Source organism: Garra rufa, chromosome 19, assembly GCF_049309525.1.
Source record: "Garra rufa chromosome 19, GarRuf1.0, whole genome shotgun sequence".
Classification (NCBI taxonomy): Eukaryota; Metazoa; Chordata; class Actinopteri; order Cypriniformes; family Cyprinidae; genus Garra; species Garra rufa.
Genome location: NC_133379.1, coordinates 35,820,206 through 35,841,529, shown reverse-complemented (window position 1 = coordinate 35,841,529; position 21,324 = coordinate 35,820,206). Strand labels below are relative to the sequence as shown.

General features: G+C 37.1%; 2 protein-coding genes across 2 annotated transcripts; both read left to right on the top strand.

Moving 5' to 3' along the window:
• The first annotated feature begins 1,501 nt into the window (after positions 1 to 1,501).
• Positions 1,502 to 15,972, top strand: LOC141292562 (proteinase-activated receptor 1-like). The gene is made up of 4 exons (XM_073824595.1): positions 1,502 to 1,709; positions 3,141 to 3,224; positions 11,241 to 11,357; positions 12,678 to 15,972. The coding sequence occupies exons 1-4, from the start codon at positions 1,646 to 1,648 to the stop codon at positions 13,799 to 13,801; spliced, it is 1,389 nt and encodes a 462-aa protein (XP_073680696.1). The 5' UTR covers positions 1,502 to 1,645; the 3' UTR covers positions 13,802 to 15,972.
• A 1,906-nt stretch (positions 15,973 to 17,878) lies between these two features.
• Positions 17,879 to 19,562, top strand: LOC141293156 (proteinase-activated receptor 1-like). The gene has a single exon (XM_073825217.1). It carries the CDS (start codon positions 17,999 to 18,001, stop codon positions 18,971 to 18,973), a length of 975 nt encoding a protein of 324 aa, XP_073681318.1. The 5' UTR covers positions 17,879 to 17,998; the 3' UTR covers positions 18,974 to 19,562.
• The last annotated feature ends 1,762 nt before the right edge of the window (positions 19,563 to 21,324 follow it).

Below are 21,324 nucleotides of genomic sequence, written 5' to 3'. Positions count from 1 at the left end.
AAGGAAAGACGCAGATATTTCCCTGTGGTTTGGCCTCTCATTTACACGAAAACCCCGTTTTTACCACAGAAAACGATTATTTCTAAAAACTCCGACCAAAGTGGATAAATTTGAAAACGCCGTTTTCACTTTGTAGTGTGTGGACTGTGAAAACGGAGGCTTTTGAAAACGATGACGCATATTTATAGTCATGTGACGCATATTGTACCAATAGATATCTATGTTTACACCAGTAATTGTGCCTGTGCTATTCACTGTCACACTGCTGCTAAAAAGATTTACCTTGTACACTCTTCAAATTACAGTCCTAAAATGATGACAGAAAATTTACTCACAGTTGCTGTCCTGCAAAACATGAGGACAACTGCTTTTCAGATAAAATATGAATGAGCGCGATATAGACGCGTCAGTGGAGGATGAGATATTTCCGAAAATTATCCCGCCAGAAGAACTGCGTGAAAACTTATTACGTCTGTATAATTTTGGAGGCTTTACGCATGCGCAGTAAGGCGAATTTGATGTTTTTCTACGTTTCAGTGTGGATGAAAAACTTTTGGAAAACGCTTGGAAACGCGAGTGCGGACGGAGAGCGTTTTAAAATGAAAACTCCGTTGTATCCGGATTAATGTAAACGTAGCCTTAGTAAACCGTTTATTTCAAAACGCAAGCACCTTGTTTGACAGATGCGGCGGTAACACCGGCAAACTAGTCGTTGTAGCTGGTGCGCTGTCATCACTCCAATTTTGTAAATCCAAATTGACGGAGGTTTGTCTGCTTTCTTTTTGACATTCTTATTAGTATCCACAGAGTGTTCCAAGTGTTGAAGTTAAGCTAAAATTCAAATACCAACTCAGTGAGAAGTTCAAGTGGTGACGTAAACGTAGTAATTTCAGTGCAGCGCCGCCACGCATGGATGGTCACAGCAGGAGACAGCAGAAAATAGTGTTCGGAAATAGTAATGTAATGAGCGAATAAACACACAACATTGACACATTTTTAATATCATCATTTATTTCAGGAACCTTAATGTACAGAAAATCAAAATCTATATGCGACACAAAAAATGGAAAGTGTTTTAGAGCTCCCCCTAAATGTCTCAATGTAGGCTTTCAGGGGAGCCCAGGTCCTTTTCAGGGGAGCCGAGCTCCCCTTAGCTCCCCCGTAATTCGAACCCTGTTTATGTCTATGGAACAACAGTTAAACAAAATCAGATAAATTCTTTCAAATAGCCTACATTGTTCTTCAGATTAAAGCAAAACAGTCAGACTAACTAAAACAGGATGGCAGAACAGGTCAGGAAATTATGTAATGAATTGAAAAAGTTGAAATATTGTATCTATCAATCTATCTATTTATCTATCTGCTTAGCATATCAACCACAGTTTAGTATTTGTGGGACAGCTGGGCACTGTGTCTGGGTTTTATAATAGCAGCTCTGGGACTCAGGCGTCGTGATGTCATGTCATTGTAACTCACATCCTCACTGGAGCCACACCGCAGCGCAGAAAGAGCAGACCGCGACTGACGACTTGACGCGCGAGTTTGATTCTCAAAACAAACGGTTCTTTCTTCAGTTAGAAGACTTTGTTTTTATTTCGAACTGAAACTCACGTTTTGTTTTAGAGACAGGCAGAAAACCGACCTCATGGAAATCAAAACGATCCTGTTTGTAATCCTAAACGCGCACACATGTGCTGCCATCTTCAACGGTAAGTAGCCTATATTCATGCATGAGGAAACTGAAATTATGATTTTCAAGCTATGCGACTTCGGGTATTTTCTCTGTTGCGCTTTATTTACGCGAATAACTTACAGAATGAGTTAAAGTAACTTTTCTCTCTCTTTCTCTTTCCCTCTTTAAAGAAATAAAAATAATATATAAAGAAATTAGCGCTTCTCAACATTATTAAAAAGTCCGATAAAACAACACTGTAAAAGTTGGCTATTATATATGTTTAAAATAACCGTTTTCTATTTTTATCCATCGATTATCCACCAATCTTATGATAGATTGGCCATGAGTCTGGATGTTTTTTTCCATATCTAGAAAAACATCCAGACTCATGGCCAATCTATCATAAGTCTAATTTTAGACACAGTAGAGATAGATAGATAAATCGATAGATAGAAAAGTGGCAGCTATATATATATATATATATATATATATATGTGTGTGTGTGTGTGTGTGTGTGTGTGTGTGTGTGTGTGTGTGTGTGTGTGTGTGTGTGTGTGTGTGTGTGTAAAATATTACTAGCTAAATCACCATCTAGGTCAGCTATAAAGCAGCTACCATGTTCCAAAACAGGTTATATTTTGCAGCCTTGTTGTCTGGTACAAGTAGCTACTTGTTGCGTACTACCTTTCCGGGGTAGTAAATGCTCGCCAGGCATTTACATTAGTTAACAACATTTATTGTGATCTTAAAATTTCAGAATAAAATTTCACTCCTCAGCCCCACCCCACCCCACTTGGGGCCCTGGTAATTTAGCCTCTAAACACTATTTTTGTTTTTAACAGAAAAATAATTTAAAATGTTATAAAAGTATAAAGTTACCTTGCCATATATAGCACAGTGAATTTATGACTGGTTTTGTGGTCCAGGGTTACATATTATATGTAATTGCACTGTAACATCCTGTCAAAAATATGATTTCAGACATAAAAACTATAAATTACTATATCTATTATAGATAGATAAATCGATAGATAGAAAAGTGGCAGCTATATATATATATATATATATATATATATATGTGTGTGTGTGTGTGTGTGTGTGTGTGTGTGTGTGTGTGTGTGTAAAATATTACTAGCTAAATCACCATCTAGGTCAGCTATAAAGCAGCTACCATGTTCCAAAACAGGTTATATTTTGCAGCCTTGTTGTCTGGTACAAGTAGCTACTTGTACCAGACAACAAGGCTGCGAAATATAACTTGTCAAATTTATACTTTTAGTTTATACTCAAACTTTATCCTTCTCAGGCACATTAAAAGCAATATATTTCCAAAGACTCTGATTAAGAGGCTATTCACAGCATTCCTAGGAAATGTCCCTCTGTTTGTTTTGGCTGGAAGTACTCTAATTGTCTAGTTGGGCTATAAACGAATTCACTGGTATTTCTTTTGCATATTTGATTACAGATAGTGGTGAATACAGGTTACCTGAAAATGCAACAGCAGTTCAGCCAGATTATCCACCGGATCATCATAAGAAATCCAAAAAAGGTATAGTTTCCAGCAGGGGCGTCGCTGAGAATACTGGGCTCTGTGCACTGACTCAACTAAGGGGCCCCCCTAAAAAAAAGGGTGTGTGTGTGTGTGTGTGTGTGTGTGTGGGGGGGGGGGGGGGGGGGTTGCGTACTACCTTTCCGGGGTAGTAAATGCTCGCCAGGCATTTACATTAGTTAACAACATTTATTGTGATCTTAAAATTTCAGAATAAAATTTCACTCCTCAGCCCCACCCCACCCCACTTGGGGCCCTGGTAATTTAGCCTCTAAACACTATTTTTGTTTTTAACAGAAAAATAATTTAAAATGTTATAAAAGTATAAAGTTACCTTGCCATATATAGCACAGTGAATTTATGACTGGTTTTGTGGTCCAGGGTTACATATTATATGTAATTGCACTGTAACATCCTGTCAAAAATATGATTTCAGACATAAAAACTATAAATTACTTTATAATTTACAAAAAAAGACATCCCCAGTAGTCCCCGCACAACACATCAAAAGATAATACAGGCAAACCAAAATGTATTCAGACACCTTCACATTATCATGGTTTATTCGCTATAGTTTCGAAATTGGTAATAAAATATGACAAGAACGAATAAAATGATCATAAAATGATAATAAAATATGACAAGTTAAACAAATTCATCCTGATAATGTCAGATAACTTTTATAGAAAAGTATGTAATGGATTACAATCAACCAAAAATTCAAACAACTGTTAGTATGACATATTTACACTACTGTGAATACCAAGCAATTCTTAATTTTGTTTAGTCTGTGGCGTAAAAAGGTCGCATTAGCAATTAAAGAAAAAAACACTTCAGCTAAATATGGTCAGGTCAAAGTGTCTGAATAATATTTGGTATTTGGTTTTACTTGTAGTTCACTGTATGAAGAATTTCTGTGTATAATGTCACAGTTTATTTTATTTTGCTATCCCCACTTACATAAATGAACTGTCCTGCACTCATTGGTAAACAAACATCAAAAATGATATCTGGCGTCTGAATAATTTTTGGTTTGACTGTATTTTGTATAAATAATTTAGTTTTCATACATTGCATACATTAGGGTGTTTAGTTACTGTTACACCCCTGCCTGGTTTTGTTTTTGTGTGTTTGTTTTTGGTGAGAGTTCTAGGCCAGAGACTCCTCCTTGGTGGGCGGGCCTGTTGTGCTGGGAAGGAGTAACACCTGTGGCACCCTATTTAAGGAGTTCCTGGGTTTTGCCTCACTTTCTCTCATTTTTGTTTCTTTGTTTTGAAGAGTGAGATTGGGTTTTTGTGTTCCCATTTTTCTTCCACAGCTTTTTGAGAATCCCATTTCCAATCATTTATTGATTTGATTTTGTGTTGTTTTCACTAGACTTGTTTTGTTTTCAAATAAATACTTTATCTCTTTTGATACCAACTGTGGCATGCGTCCTCTTTATGTTGTGATTTTGAGCCGGGTCATAACATAAATTGGGGTCTCGTCCAGGAACGATTATGTTTTGGAGTTGGGATTTTATTTATGGTCTTTCAAGAGTGGAGCGCGGAAGAAGTTTACAACCATCAAGTTATTAGAGAACCCCTGGTTAGGTAGAGTGATCCAGCTGGGTTGCTAGTCAATCCTTCCAACAGAGCACTGTTTGTTTTGGTAGTTTATTTTTGAAGGTATCCTGGGTGGAGATATATTCTCTGTTGGGGGTACGCTATTCAGGGCCTGGTTTATGCCAGGTGACATGAAGTTGGCGTTTAAAGTGGCCCCGTGCCTGGTAACCCTTTGAAGATTAGATAGGTTGTTTTATTTTTTTTCTGTACCAGGGTTGTTCTCTAATATATTTGTTCTTGTTGGTGTGGGATCTAGTAATAATAATCAGATTGGGAACTTGTGAAGTTTGTTTGTTTTTGAGGGAGCAAGTTTTTTTTCCCCTTTCACATCTTCAAGTTTGGTAAGTATGTAGTTTTCGTTTACATTTTTTGTTGTTTACACCAGTAATTGAAGTAGTTGGGTTAAAAGTGCAAGCAATGTGCAGATTTTGTGTAGCATGCTAGATTGTTTAGTGTCAGCAATTTGGCTGTGATCGGGTGACTAATGTTGGTTTGTCTGCAATTTGCATGAATGCTGTATTGATACGCTGTCTGTAGAGTGGGTTTTGTTAAACCTTTTTGAGTTAGCTCTCTATGGAGGAGGTTATGTCTTGTTAACTGGTGTAGTTTAGTTTAAGTATCTTTGTGGAAATGGAGTCTTGTATAAGCTTAAGTACTTTTAAGGTTTATAAGGATAATATGCTATTTTGTTAACTCTTAGAGTGGCTACTGTTTTGGAGAGCAAGGGTTTACCAATGGCTTCCAGTGTGGAAGATTTTCTTAAAGAACCTTCCAAGGATGCACTTGAAAAGTGCACTAAGGAACAGCTGTTGGTGGTTGTTGCTCATTATAATATAGAGCTCACTAATCATGATTAAAAAAAAAAACCTGAGTCTGTATTAAAGAGTTTAAAGGGTTCTTTGGAAGAGAAAGGAGTTTTTTGTGCTAAGCCAGAAGAACCAGCTTTGGGTGTTGTCAGTGAAGTAATGTTAAAGGAGTTGGTGTTACTAGAAAAACAGTTAGAAGAGGCAGCCAAGTGTCACTTAGAACGTCAAAGAATTGCTCTAAAGGAGAAAGATTTGCAAAAAGAACTTGAGATGAAGAGAATGGAAGGGCAGGAAAGGGAGCGTGAACATGCTTTTGTTCTTAGGAAAATGGAGTTAGAACGCCAGCAACCTATGCCACCTGTAGTGGTTTCCCCTGAGTCCTCTCAAAGGGTGGAACAGGTTTTTGACATTGGCAAACATATTAAAATGGTTCCCCCTTTCTCTGAAAAAGAGTTAGAGAAGTATTTCTCACACTTTGAGAGAGTTGCTACTTCATTAAAGTGGCCAAAGGAGGTTTGGACACTTCTTTTACAATGTGTGCTAACAGGTAAGGCTCAAGAGGTTTACTCCTCACTTAGTTTAGAGCAGAGTGTTGTTTATGATACAGTTAAAACTTCCATTCTTCATGATTATGAGTTAGTGCCTGAGGCATACCGTCAGTGCTTCAGAAGCTACTTTAAGAGTGATAAGCAGACGTTTGTAGAGTTTGCTAGAGAAAAGGAGAACATGTTTGGTAGGTGGTGTGCTTCTAAGCAGGTTGAGACTAAAGAGCAACTCAAAGACCTGATGCTTTTAGAGGAATTTAAAAATTGTGTTCCAGAAGCTTTGGTCACCTATTTAAATGAACAAAAGGTTTCCAAGCTATCAATGGCAGCTGTTATGGCTGATGAGTTTGCTTTGACTCATAAAGGATTATTTGTAAACAGTGGGTCAAGAAGAAGTTCTTGTCAGGGCCGAAGTAAGCTGGCTGTAGTGAAAACTAGTTCTGTTTCAACCTCCTCTCGTAAACCTAGTACTATTCCTGCTGAGGCAAATATCATTTGTTTTTACTGTAAAAAGCCAGGGCATAAATTGTCTGAGCGCTTTTTCTCAGCAAGAAAGCAAAAATTACCAAACCAGTTGGGTTGACTACTGCGTGTCACTTTTCCATAATGAAAAGTGATGAACATGTTGAGTTCCAGTTATCTAAGCATGTAAGTGTGGAGAGTAGTGGTAGCTCAACAGATTATGCCTCTTTTCTTACAACTGGGGTGGTTTCTCTCCCTGGTCAAAACATTTTCGTTCCGGTGCGGGACACGGGAGCTGCGCAATCTTTACTCTTCGAGTGGGGTTTTACCTTTGTCTGACCAGATGGCTACAGGAGCCCAAGTGTTGGTAAGAGGTGTTGAAATGGGTTGTACCTCTGTACCACTACATTGCATTATGGTAAACTCACCGTTGGTCTCTGGTCAGGTAGTGGTAGGTGTACGGCCCTGTTTACAATTGAGGGAGTTTCTATAATTTACCCTAGCAGATACCTTTTTAGTGGGGTCTGAGGGGAGAGATTCAGATCTCGAGGGGGTTGTTGAATCTTCGGTAGCAGCAGTTAAGGGAGAGTTAGAAACATCTAAGGAGAATCCTTCTGTTGAGATCCCGATTACAAGGGATCAACTCATTGTGGAGCAGAGTAAAGATCCTACTTTATAATTAATATGTTGAAAAAATACTTTGTCAGAGAGGGAAAACCTGAGGCTAGGGACAATAATCCAACTGTGTTAACTTGTGTTCCAGCCAGTTTAGAGGATGCAAGTGAAGTGACGGTTCTTGCACCTCGATTGAATAACTCTGAAATTCTTCTGAATCTTGAGGCTTATTTTTCTCATTTACCTCAGGTTGAAAGGTCTGCCCTAGTCGAGCTAGTTCACTCCTATGTACCATTGTTCCCAGATGTGCCTAACAAAACTAAACTTATTGTGCATGATATTGATGTTTCAGGTTCTGTTCCAGTGAAGCAACATCCATATCGGGTTAATCCTGTAAAGCGGGCACTTTTGAGGAAAGAAGTGGATTATATGATCAGAAATGGCATTGCTGTACCAAGCCAAAGTGCCTGGAGTTCTCCTTGTATTCTGGTGCCCAAGTCTGATGGGTCTATGAGGTTCTGTACAGATTTTCGTAAAAATAATGCTTTAGCTAAAGTAGATTCTTATCCTTTGCCTAGACTGGATGACTGCATTGACTGTGTGGGGCCTGCCAGGTATGTAACTAGGGATGGGAATCGAAAACCGGTTCTTGTTGAGAACCGGTTCCCAGTGTTTCAATTCCTTTGAATCGTTTGCAAAATTTGCAAACGATTCCCTTAACGATTCCAGTGGGCACGAATGACGTCATCACGCGCATTGCGTAACGTATGCACGTTGCGTAGCTTACGCTCAGTCTATAGTAAGCATGGCTCCTAAGCGGTACAAACGCTCAAAAGTCTGGTTGTATTTCACCAAAAAAGACGAAAATAGGGCAACTTGCAATACTTGCAGCGTAGATATTTCCTCAAAGGGAGGAAATGCCACTAACATGCTAAAACATTTGCGCACACAGCATGCAATAACAATAAAAGAATGTTGCGTTTTCGATCCGCTCCGGACTAACAGTTCTCAACCCAGCAGCGGCAGCAGCAGCAACAACGTTATTTCCTCGGCTAATAAAACTGATATTTAATAACTAATAACTAATTAACTAACAAACACTGCCATCATATTAGCTGTGTAAAACTTGCTGTTAGTAACGGTTAACGTTGAATGAACGCCTTCTCATGCATTACATTTTGATGACCATCACATAAGTCCAGAAAGATCACGTATCATTCCTGAAAAAGCAGATATGCTTATTTTTTTTGCAAAATAATTGTTAAATCTTCATAGCAAGCTGATGGTTGCAGATTTGCAAAATGCACAGTTCAGCTGCATTTTACACTGTAGGCTATTGTATTTGTCACTGGCAGACAGTTCTATTTTTGAGTTCATATATATCCTTTTAAAAAGGAGAATTTTAATTTCTATTAAAAATTTTGGACATTCTTGTAGAATTGCCACAAAATAATTTATGTTGTATTTTGTTAATTTTACAGAAGAATATTTATTTTATTATTTAATAAATTTTCTCATTGGTGATGCTAATCAACAATTTGTTGTCCCTTTTCTTCTAAATGAGAATCGATAAGGGAATCGATAAAGAATCGAATCGTTAAGCAGAATCGAAAAAGGAATTGGAATCGTAAAAATCTTATCAATTCCCATCCCTATATGTAACCAAATTAGATCTCTTGAAAGGTTACTGGCAGGTTCCCCTGTTCCACAGAGCCAAGGAGATCTCCGCATTCGTGACCCCAGATGGGTTATGGGAATATCAGGTTATGGCTTTTGGGATGCAAAATGCCGTTTCTACGTTTCATAGATTGGTCAACCGAGTGATATTAGGGTTAGATAATTGTGCAGCATATCTGGACGATATTGTTGTGTATAGTTCTGACTGGGGTAGTCATGTTGCTCAACTTAAAGCCCTTTTGGAACGTTTGTTGGCCGCTAATCTGACGGTTAATTTAGCCAAGTGTAATTTTGCCAAGGCCACCATTACCTATTTGGGCAAAGTTGTGGGGCAGGGTCACGTTCTGAAAATTAGAGCAAAAGTCGTTTCCCTGTCCCTCTTACGCGAACGGTTTTTGGGAATGACGGGATATTATCCTGGCTTTTTTCCCAATTTTGCGAGTGTAGTGAGTCCTCTTACGGATTTGTTAAGTCCAAAAATCAATTTTGTGTGGTCTGTTCGCTGTCAGCAGGCATTTGATAGTGCAAAGACACTTTTAATGAATGCTCCTGTTTTGGCAGCACCGAATTTTGAGGCTCTTTTTAAGTTGACAGTTGACGCTAGTGATAGTGGTGTTGGGGCCGTTCTCATGCAAGATGTTGATAGAGGTATTGAACACCCAGTTTCTTTCTTCTCTAAGAAGTTTAATTCCCATCAAAGAAACTACTCTGTAATTGAGAAGGAAGCATTGGCCCTGATTCTGGCAATCCAGCATTTTGAAGTTTATTTGAGTAGTGGCCAGCGGAGTTGTAACACCAACCAGTGCTTAATAAGGTGGAGTTTGTTTCTGCAGTCTTACCCTTTACTAATTTGCGATGTTAAAGGAAAGGAGAATGTGTTAGCTGATGCCCTGTCTCGTGTGTAGCGCCTATGTTACTACTTGGGGCCTTTGGTTAACTTCTAATTTTGGATTACATTATAAAGGTAGCACCTTGGAAGCAGGCAATTCCTTTCTTTTTTTCCCCTAAGTGTATGTATGTATATATAATTTTTTTCTTGCTAATTGTATTTAAAGATATGGAGGTTAACATATATTGTTTTATTAAATAATGGATTATTTAATATTTTGTGGGTGGAGTTGTTACACCCCTGCCTGGTTGTGTTTTTGTGTTTATTTTTGGTGAGAGTTCTAGGCCAGAGACTCCTCCTTGGTGGGCGGGCCTGTTGTGCTGGGAAGGAGTAACACCTGTGGCACCCTATTTAAGGAGCTCCTGGTTTTTCCTCATTCTCTCTCATTTTTGTTTCTTTGTTTGAAGAGGGAGATTGGGTTTTTGTGTTCCCATTTTTCTTCCACACTTCCACAGTTTTTTGAGAATCCCATTTACAATCATTTATTGATTTGATTTTGTGTTGTTTTCCTTAGACTTGTTTTGTGTTCAAATAAATACTTTATCTTTTTGATACCAACTGTGGTATGCGTCCTCTTTATGTTGTGATTTTGAGCCGGGTCATAAGTTACATTTTGTGTTATGCTTATTGCTTTGTTTTAGTGTCATGTGTGTCGTTACCTTGATGGTGTTTTGTTTTTTTTGACTTATGATGAAGTGGGTTTCTGTTTTACTGACTGTATGATGTTTATCAGTACATTTTAAGGTTAAAAAGTATATATTTGGTATGCATTTACAGTACAGCACTTAATGAAATATGTGACCCTGGACCACAAAACCAGTCATAAGGGGCAAATTTTAAAATTGAAATTGATACATAATCTGAAAGCTGAATAAATAAGCTTTCTTTTTGTTAGGATAGGACAACATTTGGCCAAAAGACAACTATTTGAAAATCTGTAATTTGCAAAAAAAAAAAAAAAACTAAGTATTGATAAAATCGGCTTTAAATTTGTCCAAATAAAGTTCTTAGTAATCCATATTACTAATCAAAAATTAGATTTTCATATGTTTATGGTAGGAAATGTACAAAATATATTCATGGAACATGATCTTTACTTAATATCCTAATGATTTTTGGCATAAAAGAAAAATCGATCATTTTGACCCATACAATGTATTGTTGGCTATTACATACAATGTATTGTTTAGCTCTAAGACTGCTACTTAAGACTAGTTTTGTGGTCCAGGGTCACATATACAGTTTTATGTCAAGTTTGTAGGGTGTTAAGTAAATATCCTGCTCCTAGAGTTCCTGTAAAGTAAATAGCCCAGTGTTTTGTCTTTGGCCAAGGCTTTTACACAAATGTGTTCCAGTCACGTTTATTTGCCTGGCAATGTTATAAGAGCTATCACTGATTGCTGTATGTTTGGTTACAGCCCCTTCAGGTCGCAGTTTTGTTATTCAACGCAGCCATGAAATCCAGACTTATGAGCCAATTGACTTCGATATGGAGGACTCTGACTCTTCCTTAATGGCAAATAAAACCAGTGAAGGTACAATATCTAGCAGACAGACTGCTAACACTACTTTCACAGTAAAGGAAATCTGTTGGTTTTGGACTCTTAGGGTGTGTTCACACTTGTCATGTTCAATTAAAACAAACTCTGGTGGGATTGCTCTGTTATTGCGGTTCATTTGAGTGTAAGTGTAAACGCTGCCATCTGAACCCTGGTGTGCACAAAATAAGCACCAAGTCCACTAAAAAGATGGGACTTGGTCCACTTCCAAATGAACTCTGGTGCAGTTCAAATGAAATATGAACACAACAAAGACCAAATACTTCTAAACAAACAAAAAACAGGAAGTAATGACAAGATGCAATGCTATGCGACATGATTTCACAAAGGGAACATGCAGTGTATCCAAAACCAGGGGTTAAATTGGGATTTGTTATGTAGGGGGGATCTATGGTGGCAGGCTATATATATATATATATATATATATATATATATATATATAATGATTTATTCTGAAGCAATATTCTTATCGGTTTCCTATCAGCTGTGACATAAATCTGCATATTTTTTATATTTAATTCAAGGGAATTTTTTTTTACCTTTATATTTCCCCCTAACTTCATTAATACTTCATGTTTCATTTAAAAACTTGTACAAATTCTTCATTCTTGTACAAAAATCTAATAACTGGATTAAGTCAGTTTCAAAATTCTTAATTAAAATGTTGTTTATAATAAAGCAAATTATATATGAACAAATCCTTCTGTAAACAAATCCTTCAGGACATAGACAGGAATAAAAATGTCAAGTTTGGTGTGTGTAAGTGCTTCTGAAGTGGAGATTTATGGCTCAGTATAGAAGAAAAAACTCATTTTGAGAAAATTGCCTTTAAAAATATGGGTTGTAATTGAAATCTATTGACACAAATGGATAATGGATGTTTTCTTTTTACTAGTCTGAAAAACACTTTATGAAAAAACAAAAAGCCCAAAATCTCAAACTTGACAGGTGCATGAAAAAACAGCGTTTTGCTTGCAGTGTCTCCCCTTAAGTCGAACGTGCCTTTTCCTTTTGTTAGTAGTGTTCGGTGAGTTCCGTCACAAAATATACGTCACTCAACCCGACCAATCAAGTTGTGAATGCATCATTATGCCTTAAGGTTTGGTGTTTTTAGGTTCTCTGTCAAAAAGGCCAGTGTGAGCGCTAAGCGGACCAAGATCAAATGTATCATTTTCCTGTCCGAACCAAATGAACCAAACAAACCGAACTACAAATGTGAACACACTCTAAAGTCATATGAATTTGTCTAGAGGTGCCATAACTGATGCTGTTGTGTTTTTGTATGTTTGGTTACAGAAATGCGCCCACAAGTGTACCGATCCAGTAAAGGTGCACATCTGTGTAACGCCACTGATCTGAATGTAACAAAATGCAATGAAACAACCCTAACACTTACGATCTCAAGCGAGGCTGTTCTCTTCCTCAAAGGCCCAATGGTCACACGCGTCATGCCCTCGTTCTACATCTTCATCATCCTCATTAGTTTGCCCCTGAACACTTTGGCCTTGGTGGCATTCACCTGTAGGATTGGAGCAAAGAAACCAGCTGTGATCTACATGTCACATCTGGCGTGTGTGGACCTGCTCTTCACCCTGCTGCTGCCTCTGAAGATCCACTACCACCTGAATGCTTCAGATTGGGTGTTCGGTGAGGCGGCGTGTCGTATGCTCAGCGCAGCTTACTACTGCTACATGTACTGCTCTATACTGCTGTTGATGTGCATGAGTGTGGACAGACTGATGGCCGTGGTGTTTCCCGTCGCTTCTTTAACCTGGAGGAGCGCAAAGAAAGCCACATTCATATGCACATTAGTCTGGCTGCTGGCGCTTGGTGGTACGGTGCCACTTCTCTTAATGAGACAAACATTTAGTATCAAGAATGTGGGCGTCACCTGCCATGATGCGCTGATCCATGATGATTCTGCAGATCAGCTATACATGTACCTGTTCTCCATCCTCTCCTGCCTCTACTACTTTGTGCCACTAATCGTCACCTTAGTGAGCTATTCCATCATCATATATGTGCTCCGTACCAAGCCTAATCAATTTGCAAAATTATCATCGGTCTCAGACAAGCGAAGGAGAGCTGTGATTATGGCTGTTGCCGTGCTGATGGTGTTTGTGATGTGCTTTGCACCAACCAATGGCATCCTGTTGTACCACTGTTATCTTTTAGCTACTGGATTCAACAGCGGGGAGGGAGATTCATCATATGCGGCTTACCTCTCGGCTGTGTGTTTGGGGAGCACAAGTGTTTTTCTGGACCCTCTTCTGTACTACTACGGCTCCTCTCAGTGCAGACAGAAGATCAGCTCTGTGTTATGGTGGAGATGGAGAAAGACCACCTTATCAAACTCAACCAGTCAGACAAAATCCTCTTTTGTCAGTTGTGAGTACAGTCAGGCGCGCATTAAAATGTGAATTGAGCTGATGAAATTTCCACTATGTCAAATTGACCCAACCTATTCAATGCTCAAGAGACTCCATTTCCTGTTTGTGACTGAGCGCATGTGAAAATCACTGTATTACTAAAACTATTTTACACCGCCCTGTTCAGATCACATTTTTAGAGAATGTTGTGAGATTTCAGGATAAAAAGTTTGAGTTAACTAGCAGTAAAACTGTTTAATATTGTATAATAGACACCTAAAAATATATTCTATTTTTTAAACGTTTATTTTATAAACTTACATCTATTCGATTTTGATTGCTAGACAATTACAAAATTGTACAAATAAGGCCTTTAGACTATAATTTGTAAAAATGAGTAGATCATAAACCAGATCATGTTGTTGTTTTAATATTTTCTGAATATTAAACAGCATAATCAGCACTTTCTAAAAGTTAAGCACCTTCTTTAACTAAATACTTGTTTATAAAACAGTCAAAATACAACAAGAATAAAAAGCAGTCAAAACCATGACTGGTGAATATTTTGAAATTCTGAAGGCAAAAAGTTAAGCTACAATCACTGTAATTCATTATATGCATATTTTTTCTGTATATATTATCAGACTTTGCTCTATTCAGTTAACCTATTTTGCTTTACAGATTCACTCCACTGTATTAAATTGTGTATGTGTAAATATTTTTGCACATTAAATTATATATGCACATAAATAATACATGTAAATCATGCACATTTTCTTATTATTATACTTTATAACTAACCCTAATATATATACAGTTGAGGTCAAAAGTTTACATACACCTTGCAGAATCAGCAAAATGTTAATTATTTTACCAAAATAGGAGGGATCATATAAAATGCACGCTATTTTTTATTTAGTACTGACCTGAATAAGATATTTCACATAAAAGATGTTTACATATATTCTAAAAGAGAAAATAATAGTAGAATTTATAAAAATGACCCCATTCAAAAGTTTACACACGCTTGATTCTTAATACTGTGTTGTTACCTGAATGACCCACACCTGTTTTTTTTTTTTTGGTTTAGTGATAGTTGTTCATGTGTCCCTTGTTTGTCCTGAACAGTTAAACTGGCCACTGTTCTTCAGAAAAATACTTAAGGTCACATCTATCTTTGGTTTTTCAGCTTTTTTGTGTATTTGAACCCTTTCCAACAATGACTGTATGATTTTGAAATCCATCTTTTCACACTGAGGACAAGTGAGGTTCTCCTATGCAACTACTGTATTACAGAAGGTTCAAAATAAGAAAAATGTACACATCTTCATTCTGTTCAAAAGTTTTCACCCCCTAGCTCTTAATGCATTGTTCAAAAATAGAGCTGTGGATCATTCAGGTAACAATGCAGTATTAAGAATCACGTGTGTGTGTGTGTGTGTGTGTGTGTGTGTGTGTGTGTGTGTGTGTGTGTGTGTGTGTGTGTGTGTGTGTGTGTGTGTGTGTGTGTGTAAACTTTCAAACAGGGTCATTTAAAAAAAATTCAACTGTTATTTTCTCTTGTGGACTATATGTAAACATCTTCTCTGTGAAATATCTTATTCAGGTCAGTACTAAACAAAAAATAACATGCATTTTGTATGATCCCTCTTATTATGGTAAAATAATAAAAAATTTTGCAGATTCTGCGAAGTGTATGTAAACATTTGACCTTAACTGTGTTTGCACTATGGGGGTTAGTTGTCAAACAAGCTTTTTAATCTTCTCAAACTTTTAAGTTCTGGTCTCAAAACTGTAACTTCACAGGTCTCAGTGGCAAAACTAAAATGCCAAAAACTTGTCTTACAGCAGAGGCGAGTTTGCCTAATCATGTTTTTCTGTTGTATTATTGTTATCTGATGTACAGACAAGCATAACTTCCTTATTCCATAAAATAACTATTTTCATATCTGAAAAACAGTTAGAACCCATATACTTCAAACATATTCAGTTATGTAGTCTATATAATTCACTGGAACAAATACATACCACAATAATGTTACTGCTGTATGAGACCCTATTGTACCAAAGCTTAAAAGTTTGACACTAGTTTCTTCATTTTGTTCAACCATGAATTCATTCCTTCTTAAACCAATTCTGACAAAAATATTTGCCAAGATAGAAAACGTATATCATATGTAACTCTGCTGTTATAACCAATGATTAAAAATGGATTATCTGAAGACTGTATGCTTTTCTTGTTCTTCACATGATGCATCACTGATGCATATGATAAACAGTCAAACCAAAAATGATTTAGACACCAGATATCATTTTTGATATTTTTTTTACTAGTGGGTGCATGGCACTATAGTTCATTTATGTATTTAAGTATTTATTTATTCAAACAGTGGACTACCAGTAAAATTGGTCAAAGTTTGGGACCAAAAATTTGATTTGATATATATCTGACCATGTCTGTTACATACCTTAACAATTAAAGTTATCTGACATAATCAAGATGAATTTGTTCTGACACAGTTGAACGCTTGAGTTCCTGTCATATTGTATTACCATTTTCCAAACTAAACTCTGATAATGTAAGAAATGTGGAAGGTGTCTGAATAACTTTTGGTTTGACTGTACATTTCACAGAAACTGATAATTCCTCTAGATGGCGATGTCTGGCCAACAGCAATGTTAATGAAAACACTGGATTTAGAATAAGGAACGTTTTATGTTGCAGCTTGTTGAGGGTTATCTTTCTTTTGTGTTTTTGAAACGTTTGAATCTACTTTGAAACGTAGACTTACTTAGGCATATCAATCTTTTGAACAATTCGTTTTTAAAGAACCTATTCTAAACGCAAATTCAGCAAGACTTTTACGGCATACGCTTTTTAATCCAGTGTATGTATGCTCTGCTTCTGATGCAACAGTCAAACGAATCATTACATTCAAATGAGTCATTTGTGTGACATGCTGTCATATCAGTCAGCTGAGCGTTGCCGCATATCGCCTGACTCTTGAGTGTGTATGTTTTAAAACGACTCGGATGTTTAGAGCGAGTGATCTAGTTTTGGATTTTAGTCTTGTTTTTATCTGTTTGCCTGAGTTGTTTAACTGAAAGCTGTACTTAGTTCGGACACTAGCTACTTACCCCATGGACTCGGCTCAAAAGATTCATCTGATTCAGTGAAAAGATTCAAATGAGCATCTTACAAATCAGACGTTTCCACTCCACAGTGCGACTGTTTCTATCTTACTAGAGATTTTGGAATAAGAAAAATCTGGACGAGTAGACAGCTGACCGCCATGGGAATCAAAACAATCTTGTTTTTAATAGTTGTAATCGTACGTACATGCACTGCCACCTCTAAAGGTAAGCGTACATCAGAATATGCATTAAAATGATAACTTAATTTTATGTCTTGTTGATGTGTAACTCTGAGACTGTAAATTTTGACTATAATTTGAACATCACGGAAGTTTTGTTTGCTTTTACAATTGTGATCCTGGACAATAAAACCAGTGTATTGAAAATATTTGGCCGAGATACAACAATTTGAAAATCAAGCAAAAAAAAAAAAAAAAAAAAAATTATATATATATAGGCTATACATACAAATACAAATACAAAAAAAAAAGTGCAAATCAAGTTCTTAGCAATGCATATTACTAATCAAAAATTATGTTATGATATATTTATGGTAGAATTTTTTTTTACAAAATATCTTAATGGAACACGATCTTTACTTAATATCCTAATAGTTTTTGGCATAAAAGAAAAGTCGATCATTTTGACCCATACAATGTATTTTTGGCTATTGCTATAATATACGACTGATTTTGTCGTCCAGGGTCAAAATTCACAATGTTACCTACCTTAAAAACAACCTACTGTATCTAAACCATGGTACGGTGATATATCAGATGTGTTATTATGTGCGTAAGTGTTAACACAGAAACAAAGCGAATATTCAACAAGATGTTGCATCCACCCATGTAAGGCAATGAGTTCTGCAGCTCCTGTCAAAACAATGAAACAGTCCAGAGCAGTGTTTCACAGTGTTTAAGTTATGTACATCCTGCTAACTTTCACTAATGGTGTTGTGCTTTTATATGTTCATCTACAGACAACCTCATAGGCAGTTTTGCTGTTAGAAAATACTGTATATCTACTCTGGACCAAGCAAAGCTCAATTGTTCATCACTGTCCATCTCAAACGAGACTGTTGTCTTCCTCAAAGGGCCAAGGGTCACACATGTCATGCCTTTGTTCTACATCTTCATAATCCTCATTAGTTTACCTCTGAACACTTTGGCCTTGGTGACATTCACCTGTAGGATTCGAGAGAAGAAACCAGCAGTGATCTACATGTCTCATCTGGCGTGTGTGGACCTGCTCTTCACCCTGCTGCTGCCTCTGAAGATCCACTACCAGATGAACTCTTCAGATTGGGTGTTCGGTGAGGCGGCGTGTCGTGTGCTCAGTGCAGCTTACTACTGCTACATGTACTGCTCCATACTGCTGATGATGAGCATGAGTGTGGACAGACTGCTGGCCGTGGTGTTTCCCATCACCTCTTTAACCTGGAGGAGCACAAGGAAAGCCACATTCATATGCACAATAATCTGGCTGCTGGCGCTCGCTGGTACAGTGCCACTTCTCACAATGAGACAAACATTCAAGATTAAGGATGTGGGCGTCACCTGCCATGATGCGCTGATCTATGACGACCCCGCAGATCAGCTATACATGTACCTGTTTTCCATTCTCTCCTGCCTCTACTACTTTGTGCCACTGATCATCACATTAGTGAGCTACTCTGCCATCATATATGTGCTCTGTACTAGGTCTAATCAATTTGCTAAATCATCATTTTTCTTAGATAAGCGAAGGGGAGCTGTGATTATGGCCATCTCCGTGCTGATGGTGTTTGTGATGTGCTTTGCACCAACCAATGGCATCCTGTTGTACCACTGTTTTCTTTTAGCTACTGGATTCAACAGTGGGGAGGGAGATTCATCATATGCAGCTTACCTGATGGCTATGTGTTTGGGGAGCGCAAGTGTTTTTCTGGACCCTCTGCTGTACTACTACGGCTCATCTCAATGCAGACAGCAGATCCGCTCTGTGTTCAAAAGAGATAAGGCAGAAAAACCAGCCTCACCATGTAACACACAGACAAAATCCACATCTCTCACAAAAACCACGCTTGCAGTAAAGTGTGAAGAAAACTGAGAAAACTGATCAGATATGTGGTTTACATAAGTGGCATTTTCAGTGTTTTATATTATACATGTTATACTAAGTTTACATCTTGCATCAGTGCTACTGTTTGAGTTTATATGATTAAAAGCAGAAGCAACCTGTAAGTCATGTTGTCAAGTCATACATGTCTTTTGCAATATTTAGATAACTTTTCACTTCCCCATTTGTTAAAGTCATATGAGACCCTTGAACACAAAACCAGTCATAAGTAGCATATTTGTAGCAATCGGCTAAATATTGCCATGTATCCTAACAAACCACACATTAATGGAAAGCTTATTTATTCACTTTTCAGATGATGTATAAATCTAAATGTCAAAAAATTGACCCTTATGACTGGTTTTTGTGGTCCAGGGTCACATATGTCATATTCTTTAATGTATGTATACGTCATAATCTCTATGTAATGGACTCTGCAGTTCACACTCATTCTTCAGTAATGTTGCTGAATACCTAATAAGCATTTGTAAGTAAAATGAGGGAAGGCCAGGTGATTTTCAAAGAAATTAGTCTTGATTTTTTTTTTTTTTTGCACATTGTAGTGTAAAATAGTTGTAGTCCAATCATGTACAATTTGCTTTGTGTAGGGAAAAATGGAAATATTAAACGAGAGTAAAAAGTATTGTTTTTAAATATATGTTAAATGCTTGTAATCAAATGTCAACTCAAATTCATTAAAGCTTATGATTATTATTGTTTATATTGATGCGCAGAAGCTGTAATGAATCAATCCTGTTGGTATATTTTGTTCACATTTGCTTTGTTTTAAGCTGTTGGTGATGAACACAAAGCACAAGTTTGTTGCTCTGAGAACTACACTCTTAAAAATACGCTTCACGATGCCATAGAAGAACTTTTTTTGTCTAAATGGTTTCATAAAGAACCTAAAACATCTGGGGCAGGTATTGTGCCGATATCTGTGACCTGTCGAAAACTGTGACCAGGGGTCGCTGTTCAGCAAATATTGGCGCGGGAGCGCGCACACGTTAGATCAGACGCTGAAACGGAATTATCGTCGCAGTGATGCTGTAAAACAAGTTTCATGTTTTAAAGAAAAAACGACTATTGGACAAACTAGATATTGTGGCATCGAAATGCTTGCATATAGAAGACATTAATCATTAATGCTGTGCTGTTGTTGTCTGTGTTACTACTATGAATGGTTTTAGTTTAAATAACATTCTTATTGTATAATGGATAGGCTCGTATTTATTCTTATTACTATTAAATACAATTACCCAATATAGTTTGTGCCTTACAAATGCATACCACTCTGAGATATTAGCCTATATAGTATGGGTCACTGGATCTGGCCAAATGCATAACTACCGAAATGTGACCTGCTGTCACCGGAAAAACTTTTACCCTGCGAGCACTAATCCGGAAGCCAGAAACACGGAAGTGTGAAAAAGGCTAATTGATAGCAGTTAATGAAGTTTAGACAGACTGACAGACAAGCAGACAGACAGAAAGAGAGAGGGAGAAATATATTAAGTGCATGAAATACCTCTCTCAAGTCTGGCAGCATCGTCTCTACTAACAGTTAAACTTTAAGTTCATTTTCTTCAAGACCACGCCGTTGTTACCTCGCTTGTTAATTGTCAGAGCAGTGCTAACAACATTAGCGCGAATGCTAGCTGTATGTGTGTGCGTCTGTGATTGAGAGAGAGAAATAGAGTTTGTGCTTTCCGTACATAATAAAACGTAATATTGTGTAAAAAAAAACATGGACATAATCTGTCGTTTTTATCCTGTTGTTTACTGTGTTTATTAGTTTGGCCAGTGTCGTTGTGGGTTTTGGTTATCTTGCTGTTTTGGGCCGTAAGGACCTTTGAAATAACTGAAATGTGTGGCGAAGTGATATAGACATGTACTGCGGTCAAAAGCTGCCTGGAACTACGTTCGTAATAGCTAAATGTAGCTAGTAGTGTTGCTTAATGCTTAAATATACAATTATTTGAGAAGAAAAAAATAATAATAATAATTCTTACTATTTGGGATTTAAGACAAGTCTTGGGCTATCCTAACTTTAAGAAGTTATTTACGATGGTTTTTAAGAAGATTCTTTTCAAGAATTTAAATTTTCTTAATTTTTTTCTTAAGAAAAATCTTAAGTAAAAAGATAAGAATATTGTTAAGACAAATTTTTGGGAATACAAAATATTCTTAATAAAAGAGAAGAAGAAAATGGAAGTTAAGAATAAATTTCTTCTTAAGAATGTTTCGTAGTTCTTTGTGGTGAAAGAAGGTTCTTCAAATTATAAAAAGGTAAGAAAGAGATGGTTCTTTGTGGAACCAAAAATGGTTCTTCTATGGCATCT

What these genes read in the sequence shown, in the direction of transcription:
- LOC141292562 (XM_073824595.1), top strand. Translation starts at nt 1,646, where the DNA reads ATGGAAATCAAAACGATCCTGTTTGTAATCCTAAACGCGCACACATGT. An exon ending in TCATAAGAAATCCAAAAAAG is followed by an intron (nt 3,225 to 11,240) that starts GTATAGTTTCCA and finishes GTTTGGTTACAG; the next exon opens with CCCCTTCAGGTCGCAGTTTT. An exon ending in GGCAAATAAAACCAGTGAAG is followed by an intron (nt 11,358 to 12,677) that starts GTACAATATCTA and finishes GTTTGGTTACAG; the next exon opens with AAATGCGCCCACAAGTGTAC.
- LOC141293156 (XM_073825217.1), top strand. Translation starts at nt 17,999, where the DNA reads ATGCCTTTGTTCTACATCTTCATAATCCTCATTAGTTTACCTCTGAAC.